The sequence below is a fragment of the Triturus cristatus genome, chromosome 3_1 (genome assembly GCF_964204655.1).
Source record: "Triturus cristatus chromosome 3_1, aTriCri1.1, whole genome shotgun sequence".
Classification (NCBI taxonomy): Eukaryota; Metazoa; Chordata; class Amphibia; order Caudata; family Salamandridae; genus Triturus; species Triturus cristatus.
Window position 1 is genome coordinate 888,603,350 of NC_140583.1, and position 24,008 is coordinate 888,627,357.

A 24,008-nucleotide genomic window follows, 5' to 3' on the forward strand; every position below is an offset into this window, starting at 1 on the left:
GGCAATGTGTAAAGTATTTGTACTGACACTCACAGTAATATAAGGAATCACCACAAAAGGACACCACACAAGTTATTTATAAAAATATAAATCACTTTATATAGATTAGGCATAGTTACCCTGATATAAAACACACATTCCAACAAGACAAAAAGATAGAGTCTCTTTCAATAATGGGTTTTTGGAAAAATGGTTCACTGATAATGTTTCTTAGTAGCCAAAGTTCACTTTGTAAAACCGTACTTGTCAGGATACGGGGATTAATTGAGCCCTTATGCCTGGAGCACTCTAACTCCTAGCGTGGGGAAGTCACTCTAAAAATGTATATACGGTGCTTGCTTAACAGGACCTTTAACGAGGAACTGCCCCTGTTGTAGAACGGGATATGCTCCACAAGAGGGCTTGGCTTTGGCTTAGGAAATCACTCCCCGCTTACATGCGTGAACGCGCTCCGGGCACAGGAGGCTAAATTGCTACTTTGAGGCAGCCTGCAACCACGCATCAGCACTCACAATTCCCCCATTGCCGGCATTGGTCCCAGATTGGAGCCGGTTACCTTTTTATCACAAAGGGGAACTTGACAGTCCATGCAGAGCCCTCCAGCAAAGCAGCTTGCTTTTCGTCGGCACTCTTCTGCCCCGGGCGCACTCAGATCTTCGTTCGCGGAGTGCGGGGAAGCCCTGGTTGTTAGGAGGCACTGGCGCTTCCTCGTCTCTTGGCATGGCTCTGTCTGGATGAGCCTTCTTGTTGCCGGGCAACCCGCGATGCTGGGGCCAATTCCAGCGCGGCTTTTCTGTTATGTAGGCGGGGACCGCAGGATCAATGCAGACGAAGTGCCAGCGGCGGTGATTTTTCTGGTCCCAGTACTTTGCTTCTTTTCTGTACTGGGCCGGCAGTGGAGAAATCAAAGCACATACAGCAATCTGGGGCAAAGAAGACGCCCCGTAGATACTCAGTGATGCGCTAGTCTGCACAGAGCACGAGGGGCAAGATCCTGGGGCAGATCACGCTTGAGGCAGAGCAGACCTCACAGGCCCCAGCTGTGTGCCGATGAGCACACCGAGTCAAATTCCACACAGGCAGCTTCACAAAGGCACAGGCTGTGTGACACGCACACAACAGCTGGAAGGGTGTGTTCTTGAGAACTTTTGTATCCCTGAGTTCCCAGCAGGAGGCCAGCTCTTCTCAGCCCCTTGGAGATAGGCAGGCTTCAGAGGGGAAAAGCACACAGCACAGCTCCTCTTCAAGTAAGGGGGACACAGCACACAGCTGACAGTCCCCTAGTCCTCTTCCTCAGCAATTACAGCGACTGCAGGTCAGCTCCCAGACACTCAGCAATGGCAGCACTTTTCCTCAGTCTTTCTGGCTGTTCTTCTTTGGCAGGGATTCCTTCTTGATCACGAAATTTCCTAATCTTATTTTACAGGGGTCTCAGTTCTACTTTTAATCCCCAAAAGTCTTTGTTCTTTCTATGTGAGGGATCCTGGAACCAGTCCAAACCAGTTCTGGGTGCACTCTGCCAGGGCACATCTTCTTCCTTTGTGAGTGTGGGCCAGGGCCATCAGACGCACCGCAGGAGGCGGAGCCAGCATTGTGGCAGGCAGGCATAGCCCTATTCAGACCCAGGTGCTACTCCTCCCCACCACTCTACATGAAGATGGGGCTATTCAGCCTAGTGCTGACTCACCCAGTCTCCTAGAGCCACCCCCAGCCCCTGTCACTCACAAACCAGACAGTCAATCCACAAACAGGCAGATGCACACAGAAAGGCTGAACAAGAAAATAGCCACTTTCTAAAAGTGCTATTTCCAAACTTAAAATTTAAAAACCATCTTCACTAAAAGATGTGTTATTAAATTATGAGTTCAGGGATACCAGATTCCATATGTCTATCTTGTCGTTATTGGAAGATATGCAGGTAAACATGTTACACAGCATTCCCCATGTTATCCTATGGGCAAGATAGCCTTTCAATAGTGAAAAACGAAATTGGCAGTATTTCACTATCAGGACATGTTACCCACACTAGTACATGTCCTACTTTTCACATACACTGGACCCTGCCAGGGGGGTACCTGGGACCTACCATAGGGGTGTCCAATGTGTAAGAAAAGGGAAGGGTCGGGCCAGGCAAGTGTGAACACTGGCCAGGACAACATGGCAGTCCACAGACTGCGCACAGGCACTGCAGTGGCAGGCCTGAGACACCATTTTAGGGCTACTCATGTGGGTGGCACAATCAGTGCTGCAGGCCCACTAGTAGCATTTGAATCACCTGCCCTGGCACACTCAGTGCACTTTATTATGGACCTACTGGTAAAACAAATATGCCAATCATGGATAACCAATCACAGTAATAATTTAACCAGGGAGAACTTGCACTTTGTCACTGATCAGTAGTGGCAAAGTGCCCAAAGCATCTAAACCAGCAAAACAAAATCCATCACAGTGTCAAACAAGCATTGGCATAGCCAATAGGTCTCGCTTTTGGGACCTTTTAAGTATTTAGTTATGCAGCACAATATCCTTGGTGCAACAACATCAACTGTTGCATGGCTAAACACTTATGAGGTCCCAAAGGCGAGAACTATTGGCTATGCCAATGCTTGTTTCTCTTGATACAATGCTCAGTTTTGGCAAAAACAATGTACAACACTGCCCGTAGAGCCTACTACGTTAATTTCAACAGGGCGAAATGGACAACGGAATTTCAAAGGTTTCATATGTTAAAGTTCCTTCCATACATTTAAATGACAGAATCATGGGTACTGTATAATCAAAGGCACCTTTTTATAGGTGCAACCGCTTCCAGTCACAAGGGGATCTGTTTTGGGCATGTAATTAAGTGATGCAACGCAGCAGGGTGTAACAAAAGTGCACGCTCTACAGGGATGCATCAACAAGCACATTTTAGGGTGCGTGACAATGCACTTGTTTCACACACTTCATTACCGAAACATCATATTCGATCTAAAAGTCGAGGTTGGACGTGTACAGGGAAGGAGGTTATCTCCCTGCGTAAATCAGTCAATCTGGCCAAGTGATGGTTTCGGTGAAGTGCTATAACACGCACAGCTGGGATGTTGTTGACGTCAACGCGGCGGTGAAAATACACTTGGCATGATGGGCCATGCAGTCCCTGCAACTCGAGCTGCTGGTGCGTCTAGCGCGTTTAAAAGAAAGGAAGAACTTCATGTCCCAGGGTTCAGTGGAACGGTGTTTGAATTCCATGACCCCGTGAACAGAAAAAAAGTTGGGTGAGTCCTGGCCTTTGGGGCTGATGTGCTTGTGGCTAGAGTAGATTGTGTCACATGGCACTTTCTAATACATCGTACACTATAAACTCAGGATACACCAAGCAATTTGGAGCACATTTTCTTGATATTTTAACCTGAAGCGTAACCGCCTCGGATTCAGGCAACAGCATGCTAAGGCTCTTGAGTTCACGAACTTTCGGTTTAAAAGCTATGCATTAAAAAATATTTGTTGTGCACAAATTGTATTTTCCATTTGGGTAACTGAACGAGATGGGGATGAGCCAGGGGGAGATCACTCCAGAGCGAGTTTTTAGAATGGTGATTCTATTTTTTGACAAACCTGTTGCTGTTTCGAATCGTTTTTATATTTTTTCCTTTCTAAACTATCAGTTACTCTTGTGCAAGCACGCGGCTAATACAATGCCCATCATTCTGTCCAACAATTCTCATTTAGGGATTTTGGAATGTTGTTTGTGAGAATTACACAGAGCTGGACCTTATTGTGTTCAACAATGCTCCTTTCCACACAATCTGTGCCCCTGCCAGGCTGGAGTTCTCACTGATAACAACACAAGCAGAGGAGCCCCAAGGAAGCTGAAGAAAAGGGAGGGGGTAGTGCAATCTGAGATGAAGCGGGGAGAAAAGGGAGGGGGAAGTGCAGTCAGAGGAGCCTCAAGGAAGCTAACTAGAAGGGAGAGGGTAGTGCAAAAAGAGCGGGGAGAGAAGGGAGGGGGTAATACAAACAAAGGAGCCTCAACCTATAAAGCTAATGAGAGGGGAGGGGGGAGTGCGAGCTGAGGAGCCATTAGATTCCAGCTGTGCATGTGATCGTGCACTCAAGCTTTAGGCCAGCAAAACAGTGTGGGTAGCACTTTGAAAATCCCACATACAAAATGTCTCTCCGAGCCAGCGCATGCACTGGGCTCAGCGAGACCTAAAAATGTAGGAGGTAGAGGCAAAACGTCAGGGGAAACCACGCCAAGGATGCCAGGTCTAACAGGCACACATAGAAGTAGCAAACCACAAATACTTAATTAATGTTTATGTGCAGGAAGGGACACTTTCCTGCACATAAACAATCTTTAATGGGGGTTTTGTTCTTACTATGTGTGCTGCAGAATGCAGCAAACATAGAAAAAGTAAACACGAAGAGAAATAAATGTATTTCTCCTCATTGCGCCATTCTAACGCCTGCTATTGCATGGTGCTAGTTTTCAGTGCTGCCTCCTTGTAAATCTGGGGCAGCGTAAAAAAGCAATGGGTGTTGCTGTGGAACGCCCACAGCAACACCTATTGCACACCCCATTCACGCAGATACCTGCATGAAAGGGTACCATATTTACTTGGGGCCAGATGCATGAAGCATTATTCTCCTCGCAAACGGGCCAATTCGCAGAATCCGACCGTTTGCGATCGCAAAAAATGCTTTGGCGATGCAGCAAACCCTATTTAGCGATTCGGTAACCTGTAACCTGAGCTCAGCAGTCCACCATCCCTGTGATTTTTCCGATTCCTAGGGGTCGCAAATTGTGACCTACCTCATTAATATTCATGAGGTAGGTCATTTGCGACCCCTTAGGAATCGCAGAAAGTGTACTGCACACTTTCATGCATGCCGTTTTGCAATTCCCTGCTTGTTAATCGCAAAGATTCGCAATTAGGGAATCGCAAAACATTTTTGGGATGCATATGGCCCAAAGTGCCCTTAGACCACGAACAGTGGCTTAGTGACACTTTGTAAATATGGTGCAGGGCATTGCGCCACCGGAACCTCAAAAAAAGTGACGTTCTGGTGGCGCAATCCCCTTGTAAATATGCCACAAAGTGCATAAGAGAGTGGTAGGGGAAAGATATTGAGACAAAGTAAGATAAAGCAATGGAGGAGCAGCGGAAAGCTAAAAGAGATATACAAAGATAACCTTGTACTGTTGTTATATATTGCCACTATAGTCAATAGTCGCTATGTAAGAAAGCATGAGATATCATGTTTTTTAAATGTCACCAGGAATTGGATCAAAAGTATCCTAGTGCGTATTTCAGAACAAAAATGGCTTCAGTTAATTACAATCCTTTGTTCAATGGACCTGCATGATTCCTGTTAACTACATAATGTATTTTAAACACATAATTGCATTACCTTGATTACAGGTTACCATTAATGATTGTGCAACAGCAGTAGCCAAAATGTTAGTCTCTTAATTTGATGACAAATGCAGCACAGGTTGGATTGGCAAATTGGAAAATCGTGAAGTTGCCATTATCACTTGGACATTTGTACTTCATGAACTGTATTTGTCAGTGGGTGTATTGAGAAAAACTTTGCTTAATTGCCTCCAGATGAAAAGCTAGAGTCCTGCCAAGCCGTAACAGCCTTCCAGCTCGGTCCAGAAGCAATTAGCAAAATTGAAAAGGAGGGTAGAGCGCAGCAAATTGTAAAATCCACCCACACAATAAGATAAATATGAAAGTGTAAGCAGATTGCAAACAAAAACAGTAGATGCATGTTGCGCGTAAAGCATGTTAAGAGATATCTGAATTATGACTAGATTCTGACTACTTATAGACGTAAATGATAGGAAATAACACACACAGTAATTTTGCAGGAATATGAAGTATAAACAGTTTGCTGGCATTCCCACCCTACATATACGTGTGAAAGTCTATAATCTTTACTGTTTGTTGCAATTGTGTTAATAACATTCTACGTTCATTAAGGCCATCAACAGTACACAGGCTACCGTTAGGGACCTCTCTATGCTTGTTGCAGCATTAGATATTTCGTACATCATGAACACAATGCAAAATTTGGGACACGGAATACATAGATACGGAGATAATAAAAACCTGCAACTTGACTTTAAAACGCACCCAAACCTATTCATGTATTGAAAGTAAATATATCTAAATATGCGGGAAGGCTTTTCTTTACAGTTCTTTTATCATTGATCTCTACCAAGATGGAACCCACCTCGAGCCACACAAAGTTGTTGGTTGGCTGTGTGGCCTGAGCTTGTGTCTTTGTGGGATTCTCACCTATACCTCTGCTCACTTTGCATACCAGTTCAGCGTGGCTCTTTCACTATCCTTGAGTACCTCAATCTGGATATTGTCACATTGCGTTTCCCATCTTGGAGGTCATATTTATGCCTACTGGATGGCTTTTTAAGGTGGTGTAGCTAGATGACTTATCAGATCACAACAGCACCACAGATTGGGCAAATAGTCAGTTCTTTCACTAACTAGCATCTCTCAGTGCTTCCATGAACCAGTTCAACTGTATTTCACATTTATATATCTATGGCATACTACATGATGCTTTCCTGACTGAGCTTGCCTTTCTCCTTCCTTTACGGACAATCTGGCCGAAAGTCATCACGGTAGTGGAAACATGGTCAGTTTATGTCTGTGTTTGGTTAGACTGAACAAAAGGACACTTGGTAGAAAATCAGATCAATGCAGTTCATCTTATGGAGCTTTTCTGGTAAACTTTCTTTCCTGCAACTCCAATTCAGTCATCACCAAAAATTCTCTTTGCAACTAAATGTTAAAGGGAGGTGGTAGGGTAGGACTGGGGGGGGAGGGGGGGGTGCAGTTGCAAGTGTGCTTTCCCCGTCCCTAAATCAACTGGACCTCAAACATTCCATCCTCCTTAGATGTTGCCCATATCCTGCTGCAGTAGCCTCTAAGTGTGTGGCAGCTCTAAAACAATCCATAAAAAAGCCCTTGTTCTCCTGTATTTGGATTTAAAACCACCAGTATCTTGCCAATAGACATGTCATCATTGGCTTCTCACACAGGCCCAGCAGCTTGGTGTGTTGGACTTATACCACCTTTGCAATATCAAAGAAACTCCTGTATTTGAAAAAGTTACTTGGTATATGCTGACCAGTTTGGGCTGTACAGTGAAAGAATACCACTGTTAAGCCTTTGTGTTTGATATTGACTCATAAGATTTTAAGTAGTTATGAAATGGCTACATGTAATTCTTCGGTGCACAAAAGAGGTAGCATCACTGTCCAATCTAAGGTGAAAGCACGCTCAGTGAGGGACAATTGAGTCCATAGCGGATGTTCTACAATTTCAGTCCCCTACTGTCCCAAAGCATATTTTACAAAGCAAATTTAAACGTTTCACTTTTCAGGAGTTTCCTCAAGTACATGTGATTAGGTTCTGATCTCTGACAGGTGCTGATGGTGTTTCATAGTCTGGGTGTTTGAGTTTGAAAACCCATTGCTGGATTAAGTTAGTAGGGCTTTAGGATGGCTCTGAGTATCCTGAATTTGACCCTAATATCTATAGCTAGCCAGTCAACAGCTTTCATAGTATGATTGATGTGGTCCCAATTATATAGGTTAAAGCAAATGCAGCTTCTTGCTTTTGTAATCTATGAAGCCTGTCCATGATTATTTTGGGTAGGCTGGTGTAAATAATGGTAATAGTCCTGATGGTGCGAGGCAAGAGATTTGGGAAGTTTCCTCTATCGTCTTTTTGGAGAAGAGTAATTTACAGATTATGGAACTGTGAAGATTGAGCCTGTTCAACACTTCTATAATATATGGAGCAAACATTAATTCACAGTCAAAAATGTTTACCAAATGTCTGTCTTGAAGAGTAGTGGAGGGCCTCAAAACCTGGAAACCAGCCAATGGGTAGGTAGTGAGATTGGCTAATTTTCTCTCATTATAGTGGCTGCGTTGCTGGCGCCCTTCATGTTCGGCTAACTGTACATTCAGCATAGGTCATTGTTGAAGTGCAAAATGATAATGTTTGTTTTGTTTGGGGAAGTGAATTTTAGTGTCATTTGCATACTTTTGAAAATGTCCATGATACTGGTTGAAAAGCTCCAGTAAGGGTGATGGGGGACACTGCAGTTGACTGGGTGAGTGGAGGATTCTTGCTATGTTATATGTTGTTATAACTAATTTGTATAGCGCACATACACCAGGGTGGTTTCTTGGCGCTGCTTGGGAAGGTGACAGATGGAAATTGATTCTCGTGATTACTCAAATGTCTGTCTGAAGAGCCATGTTTTTTGTCGTTTGCGGAAGGTCATGAGGTCTGTGCAAGATCTGATCTCTAGGGGCATGGAATTCCAGTATCTTGGGCCCAATATGGAGAACCTGGATCCTCTGAATAATTTCTGTCTGAAGGAAGGTATTGTAAACAGGTGTAGGTGGGCGGGTTGGATTATATCTATTGATCATACTGTTAATGAATTTGGGGTTTCTGCTATTCAGGGATTTCAAGATGATACATCCCATCTTGAAGGTGCATCTCTGTGATATGGGGAGCCAGTGTAGTTTTTTCAAAAGGGGAGATACATGTTGGCGATTGTTTTCCTACAGAATCAATCTGGCCGCCTGGTTCTGTATCAGTTGGAGACGGTGGGTAAGGTATGCCGGAATGCCGTAGTATAGGGAGTTGGCAAAGTCAATATGTGAGATCACCATGGTGAGGACTGCCTGTGGTTTTGCTTCCTGAGTAAGGAGCCTGCTGATTTTCTTTATTCTACTTAGTTGAAAGAAGCAGGTGGAAATTACAGATCCAATCTGGGATTTCATGGTGAGGTCACTATTGACCACAACTCCCAGGGTTTTGGCGTGATTGGATGGGGTCGGGGGTTGTCCCAGTTCTTTGGGCCAGAACTGGGAGCTCCAGGGGTTAAGTGAACCTCCCGTAAGTATCAATTCTGTTTTATCCGGGTTCAATTTTAGTTGGTTACTGTTCATCCAGTCACGGATGAACAGCATTGTCGACTGGCATTCGTGAGGGGAGGCCAGGGAGTTATTGATGGTGAATACTAATTGGAAATCATCCACATAGTTAAAAGTTTGAATATTCCTTTCTTTTAATGCGTGGATCAGGGGGAGAAGGTAAAAGTTAAATAAGTGAGGTGAAAGTGAAGATCCCCGAGGGACTCCACAGGTAGTTTTGATCATGGGGGTCGTGAAACCGCCAAACTGGACTGACTGAGATCGGTTTGTAAGGAATGATCTAGTCCATTCAAGGGCTGATCCCTCAATGCCCGCATCTCTTACACGGTCGATCAGGATGTTATGGTCGACCGTGTCAAAGGCGGCGGAGAGATCCAATAGCACGAAGGCTTGAGGGAGGCCTTTGTCTGCCTTTTCTCTCAGAGTATCCAATACTGATAGAGTCACAGATTCTGTGGAGTGAGCTGGGCAGAAACCTGCTTGGTATGCATCCAGGTATTCCGATTGCTCCAGAAAGGCGGATAGGCTTTTAGCTACATGGGCTTCGAGCATTTTAGCTAGGTAGGGGAGCAGTGAGATTGGTAGATAATTAATTAAGATTTTTGGGTCAGCTCCTGGCTTTTTTAGCAGCGGGATGATTATGGCCTCTTTAAAAGACTCCGGTGCCTGACCCTGGAGCAATGACTAATTTAAGAGGGTCACGGCTGGACTTGGGCAGGCAGTAAATGCTTCCTTTAAGATCCAAGGGGGACAGCAGTCCCTTGGAGATCCAGATTTGACTTTAGCTAATAGTTCTGTGAATGTTTCTTGGCTTATTAATGGGAATTGTTCCAGCCTTTGTAGGTTCTTAGGTTTCGTTGAACATGCCGGGCTCGGACAGCTGGGGATACTATTTTTAATGATATTAATTTTTTCAATGAAAAAATTATTTAAGGAATCCCATAGGGATTGAGATGGGATGAGTTTCACTGTTACTCTATCCGGGTTGGAAAGTTCGTTAATGATTGAGAAAATGTCTTTGGAGCAGTTTGTGGAGTTGATGATTTTGGACGAGAAGTATTTGGCCTTGGTAGCCATTATAGCCTTTAAATAAGTACCACGTACTTCTAGGTAAGTACTTTTGTCGTCAGGTGAATATTTATTTCTCCACTTCCTCTCTTATTGGCATAAGTCAAGTTTCAATTTCTTTAACTCAGGGGAAAACCATCTTTGGGCTTCCTGGAGACGAGTGTGGTGTAATTTCTTGAGGGGGGCATGTTTATTGCTGGCTGTCGTCAGCCAGTCCGAAAAGTCTTTCTCGCTTTGATCAATAGATGGCTGGCCAGTGGGAATAGTGTTGGTCAGCGACTCTAGAAATGGCTCTTTATTGATAGTATTCCAGCTCCTGCGTGATCCAGGATCGTGATGTCTTGTTTTAGAGTGGATAGGGATGTTTATAGTAAATTTAATAAAATGGTGGTCGGACCATATGCACGGAGTGACTTCTAGATTAGTAACAGACAGATTGCTGGACCATACCTGATCTAATATGTGCCCTTTGATGTGTGTCAAGGTGGAGATAAGCGGACTTAGGTTAAGCCCTGCGAGTAGGTCTGTTAATTCGATTGAATGAGTTTCCCCTGCTGGGTCGTTGGCCCAGTAGTTGAAGTCACCGACCATCAGTATTTTAGCATGATTAGTTACAAGTTGTGACATTTGTTCGCTCAGGGATTTTGGAAACTGTGGCATGTTCTGTGGTGGTCTGTAGAGTAGTACGCAGACCAGGGGAGTGAGGTCAGATTCAAATTTAAGTACTAGGTTGTCTGTTTGAGGTATGTTTAGGGGGGTGAGTGCCGTAAATGTAAGGTTTTGATGCACTATGGCTGCTACTCCCCCTCCCTTTTTCCCCTGTGGGCAGTTTGCTTGAATGATATAAAACTCGTCAGGTAGTGCTGCTATAATGTCGGGGGCGGAGTCCTGTGTTAGCCAGGTCTCAGTTAATAATAGAATGTCTGGTTTCACTGACATCACCAGGTTAAGTATATCAAGTTGGTGTTTGGGCAGGGAGCGGGTGTTTAAATAAATGATTGAGAGAGCCTTTTCCTCATTAATAGCCAGGGGGTCAGTATGTTCCAGATTGACCGAGTGATGGTTAAGTTCTGGGAAGGAAGATCAAAGATTCCAGATCCCATTTCTGCTTAATCTGGCGTGTGTGAGGTTGTTGACTACTAGCTCATGGGAGTGAAGTTTTTTTAACTCAGCCGCGGAGTAAGTTGTGATTTGGGCATAATGACTTGCGCCTTGCCCCTGCCGGCCGCGGACGGGTGCAGATGGGCTTGCCTTTGGCGCGCCCACTGTGCGCGTCAGCTGCGCTCCTGCGCTGCGCTCCTGCGCTGCTACCGGCATTATTAGCCGTAGTCAGCTTTGGCTCCTCCCCCCTCTTCCCTGATTGGCGCTCTGCGGTGGCGTGTCTACCAGGAAGTGAGTCGGGCCAACAATGTGGAAGTTTGAGTGTGGCAATTCAATTTAATTGTGTCAGTTTTTAAAAGAACAGAAGTTCAAATGGTGCTCAAAACAAACAATATTTCAATTTTAAAAAGCAAGCAACAGCGTGCGCGGCAATTTTCAAGCAGCGGCACCTTTTTCCAAGTGATCGAAAAGAACGGCTTGTTGCATTCATCGCAGACTGGCTTTAGGGCGCAACAGGGTACTGAGACCGCGCTCCTGTCGGTGGTGGAGGAATCCAGGAAGATCTTAGATAACGGAGGCTGTGCCGCAATTATCCTATTAGACCTTAGCGCAGCCTTCGACACGGTGAACCCCTCACTCCTGATTAACCGTCTCCAAGACATTGGGGTTAGGGGTGCTGTATTGAAATGGCTCTGTTCTTTTTTAGAAGGCAGAGTCTTCTCCGTTTTTGCGGATGACTGCATCTCTGACCCAGTACTGCTTCCTTGTGTTGTCTCTCAGGGCTCAGCATTAAGCCCCACCCTGTTCAACGTCTACCTGAGTTCATTGGCAAGTATTGTTACCCCATTTGGGGTGCAAATTGTCACCTATGCGGATGACACTCAGCTAGTCGTCTCTTTGAACAATGATGACAACTCAGGAGGGGCTCTCACGGCATGTCTGGAGAGAGTGGCTTGCTGGATGGAGGCCTCCTACTTGAAGCTTAATGGAGCAAAAACTGAGGTTATGCTTCTCGGTAAAGCAACGTCTATGACCATTGATTCCTGGTGGCCGGTCAGCCATGGACCCCCACCCACCTCAAAAAAATCTATAAAAAGTCTAGGAATCGTGTTAGACACCAACCTTGACTTTAAGGAACAGGCGCGAAAAATTGCAGGTACCTGTTACGGTCTTCTTCGGATGATTAGGAGGATTCTTCCCTGCTCCCTTTTTTGGCTAGAAGACTGCTGGTACAGGCGCTTATCCTGTCTAGGTTGGACTACGCAAATGCCATATATCTTGGAGCCCCGATGTCTACCACTAAAGTTTTGCAGACTGTACAAAACTGCGCAGCTCGACTCCTGCTGAATATTCCGAAATGCTTATCAGCCAGATTGGCATTATCCTCACTACATTGGCTCCCCATTCAGGAGAGGATCCAATTTAAATCGATGTGTATTATACAAAAATCTCTGACTGGGAAAGGATCCATGCTGATTCAGGCTATGATGCACCTTTATCAACCACAAAGAACTTTAAGATCTGAGGGTAAATACTTGTTAACAGTTCCTAAAGTTAAACGCACCAGATGTGGAGGCCACATGTGCTCCTACTGTGGTGCGAAACTCTGGAATATGGCCCCCTTGCATATCCGGTCCCAAACTAACCACGGCCACTTCCGTAAACAGCTTAAAACTTTACTTTTCCCATGAACTATTACGAGTGAATAGAGTGTCGGTTAGCGCGGGGATGCCTTTGGGTAACCAGGCGCTTTATAAATGCTTCTTCATTCATTCATTCATCACTCCAGCGCTGCTACCGGCTTTAGTAGCCGTAGTCAGCCTTGGCTCCTCCCCCCTCTTCCCTGATTGGTGCTGTGCGGTGGCGTGTCTACCAGGAAGTGAGTCGGGCCAACAATGTGGAAGTTTGAGCGTGGCGATTCAATTCAATGGTGACAGTTTTTAAAAGAACAGAAGTTCAAATGGTGCTCAAAACAAACAATCTTTAAATTTTATAAAGCAAGCAACAGCGTGCGTGGCAATTTTCAGGCAGCGGCATTCTTCTCGTCTTATCTTGACTTTTTGACTACAGTTGGCTAGAGAGGCTTCGACTAAGGGTAAGACAAAGTCCACTAATCCAGCCTATTTTCATAGCCTGAGCTTAATGTTTGTGTGCTGAGTGGTTTTATATGCCACAGACAAGTCTGGGAATATGAGGGCTGCGGAAGATTACCTCAGCACAGAAACAGCTTTAACAATTATTTTGATGCCTCTCCCATGGTTGAATTAGACATCGAGGACGTCCTATGGTTATGCCTTCTCTTGGAGCTGTCTTATTGCCTCCTTTTCCAAGATCTTGCTGAAGAAAGGAATTTGAATATGTGCCTATAGTTAGCCAATATATTGAGATATACCTTTGTTTTCCTAACCAGACAGAATCTGTTGTCCACATTCCCCTAGCAGAGTAGGATAATTTGGTCTGTCTGGATTCTTAAAAACATTTGATCATTATCCTTAAAACAGTTTATCATTTGGGCCTCTCTTGCAATGTAGGCATCCTTCTTCCATCCATCCATCCATCCATCCATCCATCCATCCATCCATCCATCCATCCATCCATCCATACATACATCCATCCATCTATCCATCCATCCATCTACCTAACCATTGCTTTATATACATATATAAATACATACATATATATATATATATTTTAGTCTGGTCCCTCCGTCCAACTTCTCAACAGAATGCACAGTACTCGAGAAGCTTGAAATTTGTATTTTATTGCGCAGTGCAGAGAAATACAAAGTTGGATGGAAGGTGTATACGAAATAAAGGCAATAAGGCAGTAGCACCATCAGCCTTGCATCATTGATGCTCGGGTAAACCACGGCAGTCATCGCAAAACCAAGAAAATATATATATATATTATTTTTTTTTTTACTCCCAATCCAGTCACCTCACGAAGAACCGGACACCAGCACACCAAGGCTTTCATTGCAAGTCGCACATAGCACATTTCGGCCTGTGACGGCTTTGCTCACATTAGAGGGCCTGCCATCTTAGTTATGATATTTACGTACTAAGCGTGCCACACAGCACTAAAGACATAGTGAAAATACTTTGCCTATATATTGCCCGTTCTACATTTGTGTTGTTACATGTTAAGAAAGCTTTCAATTATGAATTATTAAATTCGATGAAGTGCAGAAATAGCTAGATGGAAATTTACATTTGAATCACACAACATAAAAATAAGGTGCAAGAGTGCCCATTCGTTCTCTGCAAAGCAGAAAAATAACAAGTTTGACATGTTGATGTTATTCCAACATACTGTAGGCATTCACACAACTTGTAGGTAAAGTCCATTACTGCCAAGTAACTTGTAATCTAGCCCAAGAGGGCACTTGTATTGTGGCATAAAGCTGAAATATGTTGTGTGCATCGGGCTTGCTGAAAGCCGCTCTACATAGATACATGTGGCCATGTGAAAGCTTATTCGCATGACATAATACTGATAAACTCAAAACTTCAGCATACTGAGCACATGAAGCCCTAGTGGGCATAAAGGAAGGTTTACATGATAATTAAATCATTACATGTCCCATCATTGCTCTCTGCCCCACATGGCAGGCATCTGACGTTTCAGTGGCACATCAGCCAGAACCCTTGTGGTGATCTACCAGAAGCATGGGTGCTTTCTAGTGGGGCAGAGGTCGGAAATTTACATATATATAGAAACAAAGGTTAAAGTGATGTTATAGTTAGATAAAAATGTCTGTTTAAACTGAACATTTTACTCTAAATAAAGTACACTGAAATTCACCAGTTATAGTTAATTCAAGGAGCTGTAACTTGTGCCCCGTCATGCACAGTGTTGTAATCAATTTTGTGATTTAGGTTGTCATCAGTGATGTCATCAGTGTTTTCATAGAATTTGTCATGGGTGTTGTTATATATGAGGTCGTAGCAGTGCATGGCGAGGGTATGAGTTATAGTTTCTCGAGTTATCTCCTTCATGCCCACTTGAGCAACATTTTAATGGTTAATTTAAAGAACACAGCTGAACAGATTTACACCAAATAACATAAAGCATCCTTTTTTGAGTAAAGCTCTAAATGTTTGCTAAATTTGTTATAATTACCTTTAGCAGTTTCTTTCTATGGGGATTAAAATGGGAAATTTCAATTTTGTCCCCGCCCTCCCCACCTGCTTATTCTGAGCCCTGACTGATGGATCAGCATGTAACTTTCCATAAAGGAGCAAAAATGGCTGAACTTTTTTCAAAAGTTTTGTCAAGATTCATCAGTTGACACCAAAGTCACTAAACATCAAAAAATGTATTTAATATGGAAATTCTGTTTTAGCTATCACTGTACTGGCCCTAGCACTGCCAGTGTAACATAAAGACTGGGACTGTAATATTATATTTATGACCATTGTAGAGTATGCTGGGGAGGGGCTGTGACTCACGAGAGGCATAATGCACTTACCCTCTCTGAGCAATGGTAATAAATAGCTTATTATGCTCTACGTATATGGTTTATGCCATGGCATTTGTTCATTTTTTTAACAAAAGATATACAAAACAAGAATGCAGGTGGATAGATTTGTTCGATAATATAACCCCCATTAGAGGCCTCATGATTATAGGGAGAGTTGTTTGTGTGTTTAAAGTAATTGCAACATGCAACATGCAACATGCAACCTCTGCAACCTCTGCAGTAGTAAATAGAATACACAGAAGTGCAGTGTGTAACGTACTCTCTATTTTTGACATTGTTGAGTGTAAGGACGGGTGATGACTCCAGGGAGGCCCCTCTATCAGCATTACTAATACATTGCATATTGCACTCTTTGCTTCTGCGTATAAGGTTTAGGCATGTCTAGGCATGTCATTTTTTATGTAAATTTGATAAAACCTGGATTTAAGGGATTACATGTGTGCTGTTAAGTAAACTTACGCTGAAGAGCCCTTGTAATTATTGGGAGAGTTGTTTCCATGTGTAAACTAATTGTAATAGGCGGCCTGTAAGTCCATTTTGGGCCAACATCTAATGTTAGCAAGCCGTGATTCAGGGTCTGCAAACCCACAAATAGTGGTCTGGCCTTCCAAGAAGCTCTTTGAAAAAAGTACCTTAGTAGTTCTCAGTAGAAAATATGTAATTTCTTCATCGCATGAGCTTCATTTTACTCCCCTTTAAGTATGTTAAAGAAGTTGTTCCATTCTTTTGGCTTTGCATCATGAGCCTCCCGCATTTTGATTTTATTTGGGGTGTTACTATTACATGTATATTTGGGGGAAAGATGTAAGCAATATCTACCAAGTACCTTTGAAAGTAAGAACTAAGGTGCAATGACCTCTCCTGCCAACATACTTTGGAGTTGCACAGCAGGTGTCTGGGCTGTAAAGGTGGTGCATCTGATATGCTGCCTAGCTTTTCAATAAAGGTGAGTGGTGGTGTACGAGTATTGATTTGAGTATAGAAAATTTAAAGCAGCGACCAGTCCTACTGCTTCAGGAACCAATTGAGTTGATAATATGGAAGACCCTTGGATTATGGGCAATGGAATCATCATAAAGGGAACATTATGTTTTTATGATAAAAATTAATTCACTAATAAGCAAACGTTTACAAGCGTGTGCACTTGGCTAAATAATATAACGATGCCATGGTACCTTTGTCCATTTAATGTCAAGTTCCCTTTTGCTGTCTTTTCACAAATCCTTTCGTGTTCTGATTTTTATAATTTTTTTCAACACTAAAACGAAGTATTATTTTAACTGGAAACATCAGTTTAACTTGCAGTTGCATCGTGTGTCTTTATTTGTCAGAGGAAACCTCATTGATGCATGTGCTGAGTTTCTGCCCTTCTCACTCACATTTCAGGTATCTTGCAATTGTTCTGCACACACTGGCTTTTTAACTGAAATCAAGTGTCTTCCTTAGCTGAGCTCTTTTTATAGTCTGGCTTGAAAGCGTAGCTGTCGCCAGACAATTATGTGAGTATCACGAGAGAGGGGCTTTGGCTCAACCCACGTTCGGAGCCAGAAGTACATAATTTGATTGAGTGGATGTTGTGTGCTTCCACAAAAAAGTGCTTGTCCTCCACATAGTTGCGATCGTTTTGTTGATTTATTCAGCTGCCTTTGCTTGAACTTTCAGTGGCACACATGATATTATAATGCTGTTGAAAGTGTCTTAGATGACTGTATAATTTATGGTGTTTTCCCTGGCAGCAGCACAGATGGAAGGAAGGCAGTCATTATTCTACATGAATGTTTAGGTCTGGCTTCATAGTGCAATTGTCACCTGTAGGACTTGGCCTTTATGGCTAAAGTTCCCTCAAACGTTTTGCTTTTCCCCTAGACCATTTTCCTGACCTAGACTTGTTATTAGATGCTTTGGGTACTTTGCCACCGCTGATCAGTGTCAAAGTACAAGTGTTCCCTATGTAAAGTGTAATGGTAATTAGTTGGCCATGATTGGTATGTTTGCCTTACTTGTAAAAGTCCCTAGTGATGTGCACTGTGTGTGCAAGGGCTAGTAATGCAAGGGCGCACAGAGAAGGGAACTCAGGCCTTCAGTGTAGGACCTGCGCGCAGTGTGCTAAGTTAGCATGTTGTTGTGACGAGTGTAACCACTTGTCAGGCCATACTTTCCATTTTTCATACACACTTGGCACCCCTGTGGTAGGTCCCAGGTAACCCCTGGGCAGGGTGCAGTGTAAGTAAAATGCAGGACATATACTGAAGGTGTGTTATGTCCTAACAGTGAAAAACACTCCATTTCGGTTTTCACTGGTGAAAGGCCATTCTGCCCATAGGACAGAATGGGGGAGACTGGGTGTTGTGTTTGTTAGCCTAGTTTCTTATAAGTTTAAAATGGAGAGGTGACGTTTGGTATGTATGAACTCACAGTGTCATAACACATCTTTCTATAAAAGTGGTTTTGTCACTATGTGTTCTGAAGGCACTCTTTTAGAAAGTGGCTGAGGTTTGTTCTTTAAGCATTTCTGTGTGTCTCTGCTGAATGTAAATTGACTGTCTGGATCTGAGTGGTGCGAGGAGCTGGGAGAGGTCTTGACCCAGGGAGGGGTTGAGATGGCACCATGCTGCCCTGCATCTGGATAGTTGGGGGAGAAGAAGCCTGGGAGTTGAAAAGGCCTGGGCTGGTGCTATAAACCAATTGACCCATCTCCTGCTGAGTGATTAAGGATCCAGACCCCCCAGTATCAAAGGGAGAAAGGTGACACTGGGAGGGAGACACCCAGAACTGATTTAGGCAGGGGTCAGGGGCCCCTGAGCACATACGAACTTCAAAGACATTTAGGGGTATAACAATGAGAGCTGAGGCCCCTGAACGTTGGAATGAAACCGAAATGGATTGAGACTGAAAAGAGAAGTGAGACTCAGACGTGCGTGGTGCGTGTCGTGGTGCACAGGAGGCGCTAGGAAGAGCACCTGGTCAACGTGTGCACCGAAGCTGGAGTGAGACTCGGACGCGCTTGGTGCGTGTCGTGGTTCACCGCAGGCGTTAGTGAAGAGTGCCTGGTCAGCGTGTGCACCGAAGCTGGAGTGAGACTCGGATGCCCTTGGTGTGTGTCATGGTGGACCGCAGGCGCTGGTGAGGGGCATCTGGTTGGCATGTGCATCGAAGCTGAAGTGAGTCTCGGACGCGCAGGGTGCGTGTCGTGGTGCACAGGAGACATTGGTGAGGCGCGCCTGACCAATGTGTGCATCGGAAGTGGAGTGAGCCTCAGACGCGCAGGGTGCGAGTCGGGGTGCATCAAAGGCGTTTGAGAGGAGCACCTGGTGATCGAGTGCACTGGAGAGAAGTGACGCTCGGACACGGTGAGCGTGTCGAGGTGCGGCCGAAGGCGTTGGTGAAGAGCGCCTGTATACCGTGGCACTGGAGTTGGAGTAAGTGTCAGTGAAGCAGCGTGCGTACTTTGGTGCAACATGGGACTGTGGAGGTGATCGGCTGATCATTGTGTGCACTGGAAGAAAGTGAGTCTCTGCAGCGTGGTGAGCGTGTCTTGGTGCCAACTGAGACCGCAAGGAGGAGTGTCTGGTGAGCGTGCACTCAGAGTCGATGTGAAGTCCCATCAGTGTTGTGTGTGTGGCTTTGTGCCAGAGGAGACCCGGAGGGTGCGGTGGTGAACGTGCACCCGGAGTAAAAGTAATCTCAGGGGCATGGGGTATGTGTGCCCTGCGGCTGCCTGAGACTTTCCTAACAGTCGCGGCCTGGACCGGCAGACCCGGAAGAGCTGAGCTGCCAGGCCGAGCCGCTGAGGCCCATTGAGAGAGTTCTGCACGGCAGGCGTAGTTCAAGGAAGGAGGAGAGGAGAGTGGGGACGTGCCCCCAGGTAACGTGGATTACTACCTGGGCGGGGTGCGGGCTCGGAGGGACACTCTCTCGGCCTCTCCATCCTTCTGACGACGTGAACCTTTTGCTTCGGCTCAGTGAGGCCCGTGCTGACGAAAGGAGTGGCAGTACAGGGGCCAGAGTAATAAGCTGTACTCTGTGTCATCGTTGAACCATGTGGAGGGCAACTGTTATCGAAGAGGCTGATTGTCGCAAAGCACATTGTCAATATTGCTGCTAACAAACTGCCAGACTGTCTTAGGATGCCTGACATTATTATTGCCTAACGAAGTACACGATTGTAGTGCTACGCATTGCATTAATTCTCCCTTGCCAAGTACATGGTTGTAGCGGCCCGCATTGCATTATTTTTTCATTGCAAAGTACATGATTGTTGTTGCGCATTGCATTATTCCTTAATTGCAAAGTACATAATTGCGCAGCCCGCATTGCATTGTTCCTTCAATGCAACCTACGTGATTGAGGTGTGACGCATTCTATTATTCCTTCATTGCGTAGTACATATAGGTAGCGGTACGCATTGCATTAATTCTCCCTTGCCAAGTACATGGTTGTAGCGGCCCGCATTGCATTATTTTTTCATTGCAAAGTACATGATTGTTGTTGCGCATTGCATTATTCCTTAATTGCAAAGTACATGATTGCAGCAGCCCGCATTGCATTGTTCCTTCAATGCAACCTACGTGATTGAGGTGTGACGCATTCTATTATTCCTTCATTGCGTAGTACATATAGGTAGCGGTACACATTGCATTATTTCTCCCATTGCAGGTACCGGGGTGTATCGTTACGAATTGTATTATATCTCCTTTGCCCAGCACAGGATTATATCATTACGCAGTGCACTTTTGTTTATCTATTGCAACGTGTGTGATTCTAGCATTGTGACCAGCATAGCATTTTGAAAGCGGTGGTTGGAATTTGAACCAGCCGGAACGAATATTACCCTTTATTCTATGTTGGCTTATTTATCGTGTGGTCTGATCGTATATATTTTTGTATAAAGTTTATACTCGTTTCTATCAAACTTGTGTGGAGTCCATTTGTGGTGTCACCAGGGGGTTGCTGTGTGTGTGGTTGCACATACTGAACATACTCGTGCCTTGGAGATAGGCCTGGCTGCTCATGCCAAGTTACTAAGGGAGTGAGCAGGGCTATCTCAAACGGTGTTCTTACTTAGCCTAACGTTGAGTGGGGAGCCCCGGGTCGCGCACTTGGTGACAGTAATGCGGGACTGGGACTCCGGCTTCCACCATCACCTCACTTTTTAATTTACACCAATATTATTCTACAGTTCTATGCTTCCATGCAAATACACATCCATTCCAATGCTATTTATTTGTAAAGCTTCATATTATCATTCCTTCAAAACCAAACCTATTGGAATTGCAAATGCTTGCCTAAATCTGAACCTTTTTTGTGTAGGAAATATTAACTCTAATTGGGGTTTGCACCGCAGCCAACCTTCCTGGTGAAAAATGTCAACATCACGTCCTGGTCTTTCGCCTACTCTTGGAGGATTTTTCCCTAGATCACAGTTGATCTTATTCAAATGAGAAATAATTCCAAACGCAACCCACACTTGATATTTTATTCTAATTATTTATTCTAATTGCATTTGGAAACACTAACTTGTTTACGGCAGATGTTGTATTCTGGAAAGCGAAGTTGATTTTCGATAAATGTACAAAAATTGATTGTCTCTCTCCTGTGGACTGACAGGCCGTAGCAGCAGCTGTAGCAGAGGCAATGGCCGAGTCAAGGGAATTCAGTGAAGAAGGCGGGCTCTCGGAGAGTTCTTCGGAAGCGTCGAAGCTGAGCTCAAAGAGTGCAAAAGAGAGGAGGAACAGGAGGAAGAAAATGAGGCAGAAAGAGCAGTTCGAGGGTGATGAAAAGGGAGACAACGAAAAATTCCACAAGTCAGAATCTGAAAGCAGCTTCAAAAGAAAAAGTTTCCGCTTCTCCATCGAAGCCAACCGACTGGCTTACGAAAAGAAATATTGCTCGCCACACCAGGTACGAAACTAGCCAACTGGCAAGTACAGTTTCTTTTCAAATATATTTTTCAAACAAAATACACGTGCAGAGAAGTCAACTTTTTAAACTGAGCTAAAATAGTTATAACAGAACGTATGCTTACATAAACCTTCACTTCAATGCTGGAGCCCTACAATGTAGTGTATTTGCAATAGCTACCCCTACTTTGCTGAGTAGTTACCGGTTTGTAGTTAGTATCTACATCAGGCATCCATACCACTCACCTACCACACGTGCTACACAGTGATTTAAGTTAGTTTTTATGTGCTCAGCTTTCAGTTCCACTGTCTCATATAAAAGCGGAGGAGACACTGCATCTGGTGGCAGAGGTATTGCCAGTTGCACCATCAGAAACCCCCTATAGGCTGCACGTCCACCTAACGGTGATGGACGACAGTGTCAAAGGCCGCTGGGAGATCTAATAATATTACTGCTCCAATGCTAAACCATTGGCCATGCACATCCAACCTCCGAGCTTCCAAGACCGGGTGAACAACATTTTCAGTACGCATACGTGGTGTGGTAAATAAAATAAATATTACCGGACTGAATTTCATGCGGAATCTTAAATTAAAGTAAATAGCTCAAAATAACAAGAGGCAGAATCCGTGGTATAAGAGGTTTTCTAATGGGCTTTATTCCATTCAAAATGGCCGACTCGAGTCGCGGCCTTCAGGTTCCGTCACCACGAGGGTTCAGGAAGTGAAGTACAATAATTCATTAACAGACATGTATTTTTATAATAAGTGCATTACAATGAAACGAATGTAGAAGGCGTAACATTTGATAAGAAAAGTGACAAAACAGTGACATAATCGAAACTAGGCGTAATAAGGAATAAAAGAAACATGATTGGTTAGAATTATCAGACATAGGTGGATCTATAAGATAATACTTGGCATAGATGCGCGCGCGGCAGCATGACGTGTAATTGACGTGCAACTAGGGGGTGAAGGGGACTTGACATTTAGCTCTACATGTGGAGACGAGAAGTCTGGGGTCAAGTCAACCTAATCCCAAATCATATCTAACATCCTATGTTTAAAGAACTATGTTATCCACAAGGAAGAACTCTCGGACAGAATCTATTCTATACTGACTGTGTGCGTGTACAAGCGTCTAAGTGTCTATATGAGATGCGAGGGGCAGAAAACTTTCCATGGCAACAGGGCTATGAATCACTTGCAGGAGGACGGAAAGGCTGAGTCCTTTGCTTGTGAGCTAAAGGAAATGTTTACCTAAATCACTGGACAGGAATGCATCGGCTGAAGAGTAAAATAGATAATTCGAAGGTGAAATACAACTTCTTGGCAGACAGGCGAAAACTGGCCGAGGCAGTCACCGTTAGCTGCACAGGGAGTAGGACAAAGTTCATGGATACAGATGCGAGCTCAAGCTGAAGCTGTCAAAGACAGAGAGCAGGGAAAGGCTTTGAGGACAGAATCGGGCCTACTTGCCTGAACTGTAAAAATGGAGTAACTTAGCCATCTAAAGTCGGTGGCCTTTCATACTTAGGAATCGAATATCCAGCCCATTGATGGCGGATCTGACAGAGAACATGTCGACGGTAGACACACATATGTTTGCGTCTTAGAAACTGGAACTGGAGGGAACATACATGTACTTGTAACATGCATATAGAACCGTTGGGGTCCAAGATAGGGGACATAACTGATCAGGAAAATCCACATTTCCACATTCCCTCCTTGTCCCCTTCTTGCCCTTCACGAGACATCAATCTTCATCATTCCATTGATTTGCTCATGGAGCATCATTTCTTCTTCCTTCCGGTATTCTGAACGGGACCTGTGATGTGGAATGCATGATGTGGCACACAGACCACAAATCGCTGGACCACATTGTAGGCATAAACAACAACTGAAGAGCATAAGAAGGCCAATACCTAGGAAGGATAGAACTCTCCATCCCCAGGCTGATATCACACTCCAAAACCACCCGGACCACGTCCAAGTGCCTGGATTCTCGTGTATCTGGCTTACAATCTTATGAAGGCGTGTTATAGCTTTATATACAGATGGCGAATTTTCTGGTATGAATATGCAGCAGCTGGATCCGATGACCCTGCAAGCTCCGCCCCTATCGGCCAGGATGACGTCAAGGACAAGACGATTCTGGAGAACAACAATTCTCATCACTGATTGTTCCTCTGTCAGATTGCCTAGGGCGGCCATAGTCTCGTTTACTACAGCTTCAAGAGTCTTGGTGAGTCTGCGTATCAGCTTACTATTTGATATTGTACCTATATAGGGAAAGATACCTTTATTGAAATCTACATACTTGTCCCATGCTGTTTCAGTATAATCGACAACTGGGAGATCTCTTTGCTCTCTATTGTGTACTAAATGAACATTTCGATAATAATCAGGGGGAGCTAGGAAAACAGGTGGCAAAAGGAATGCTATGTAACAGGTACCATCCCAATCTAGAGGCAGACGCATATAT

The 24,008-nt window shown here is 44.3% G+C and overlaps 1 protein-coding gene across 3 annotated transcripts in view; it reads left to right on the forward strand.

The window, feature by feature from the left end:
• The window catches only part of LOC146861238 (sodium channel protein type 2 subunit alpha-like), a 544,972-nt gene that overhangs the window by 331,217 nt on the left and 189,747 nt on the right, over positions 1 to 24,008 (forward strand). For 2 of the 3 annotated variants that reach the window (XM_085645392.1, XM_085645389.1), the window contains one exon: positions 21,231 to 21,524. The exons of the other annotated variant lie outside the window; for it this stretch is intronic. In XM_085645392.1, the coding sequence (XP_085501518.1) occupies positions 21,231 to 21,524 (294 nt within the window). The remainder of the gene's footprint in view (positions 1 to 21,230; positions 21,525 to 24,008) is intronic. 3 annotated transcript variants of the gene reach the window in all.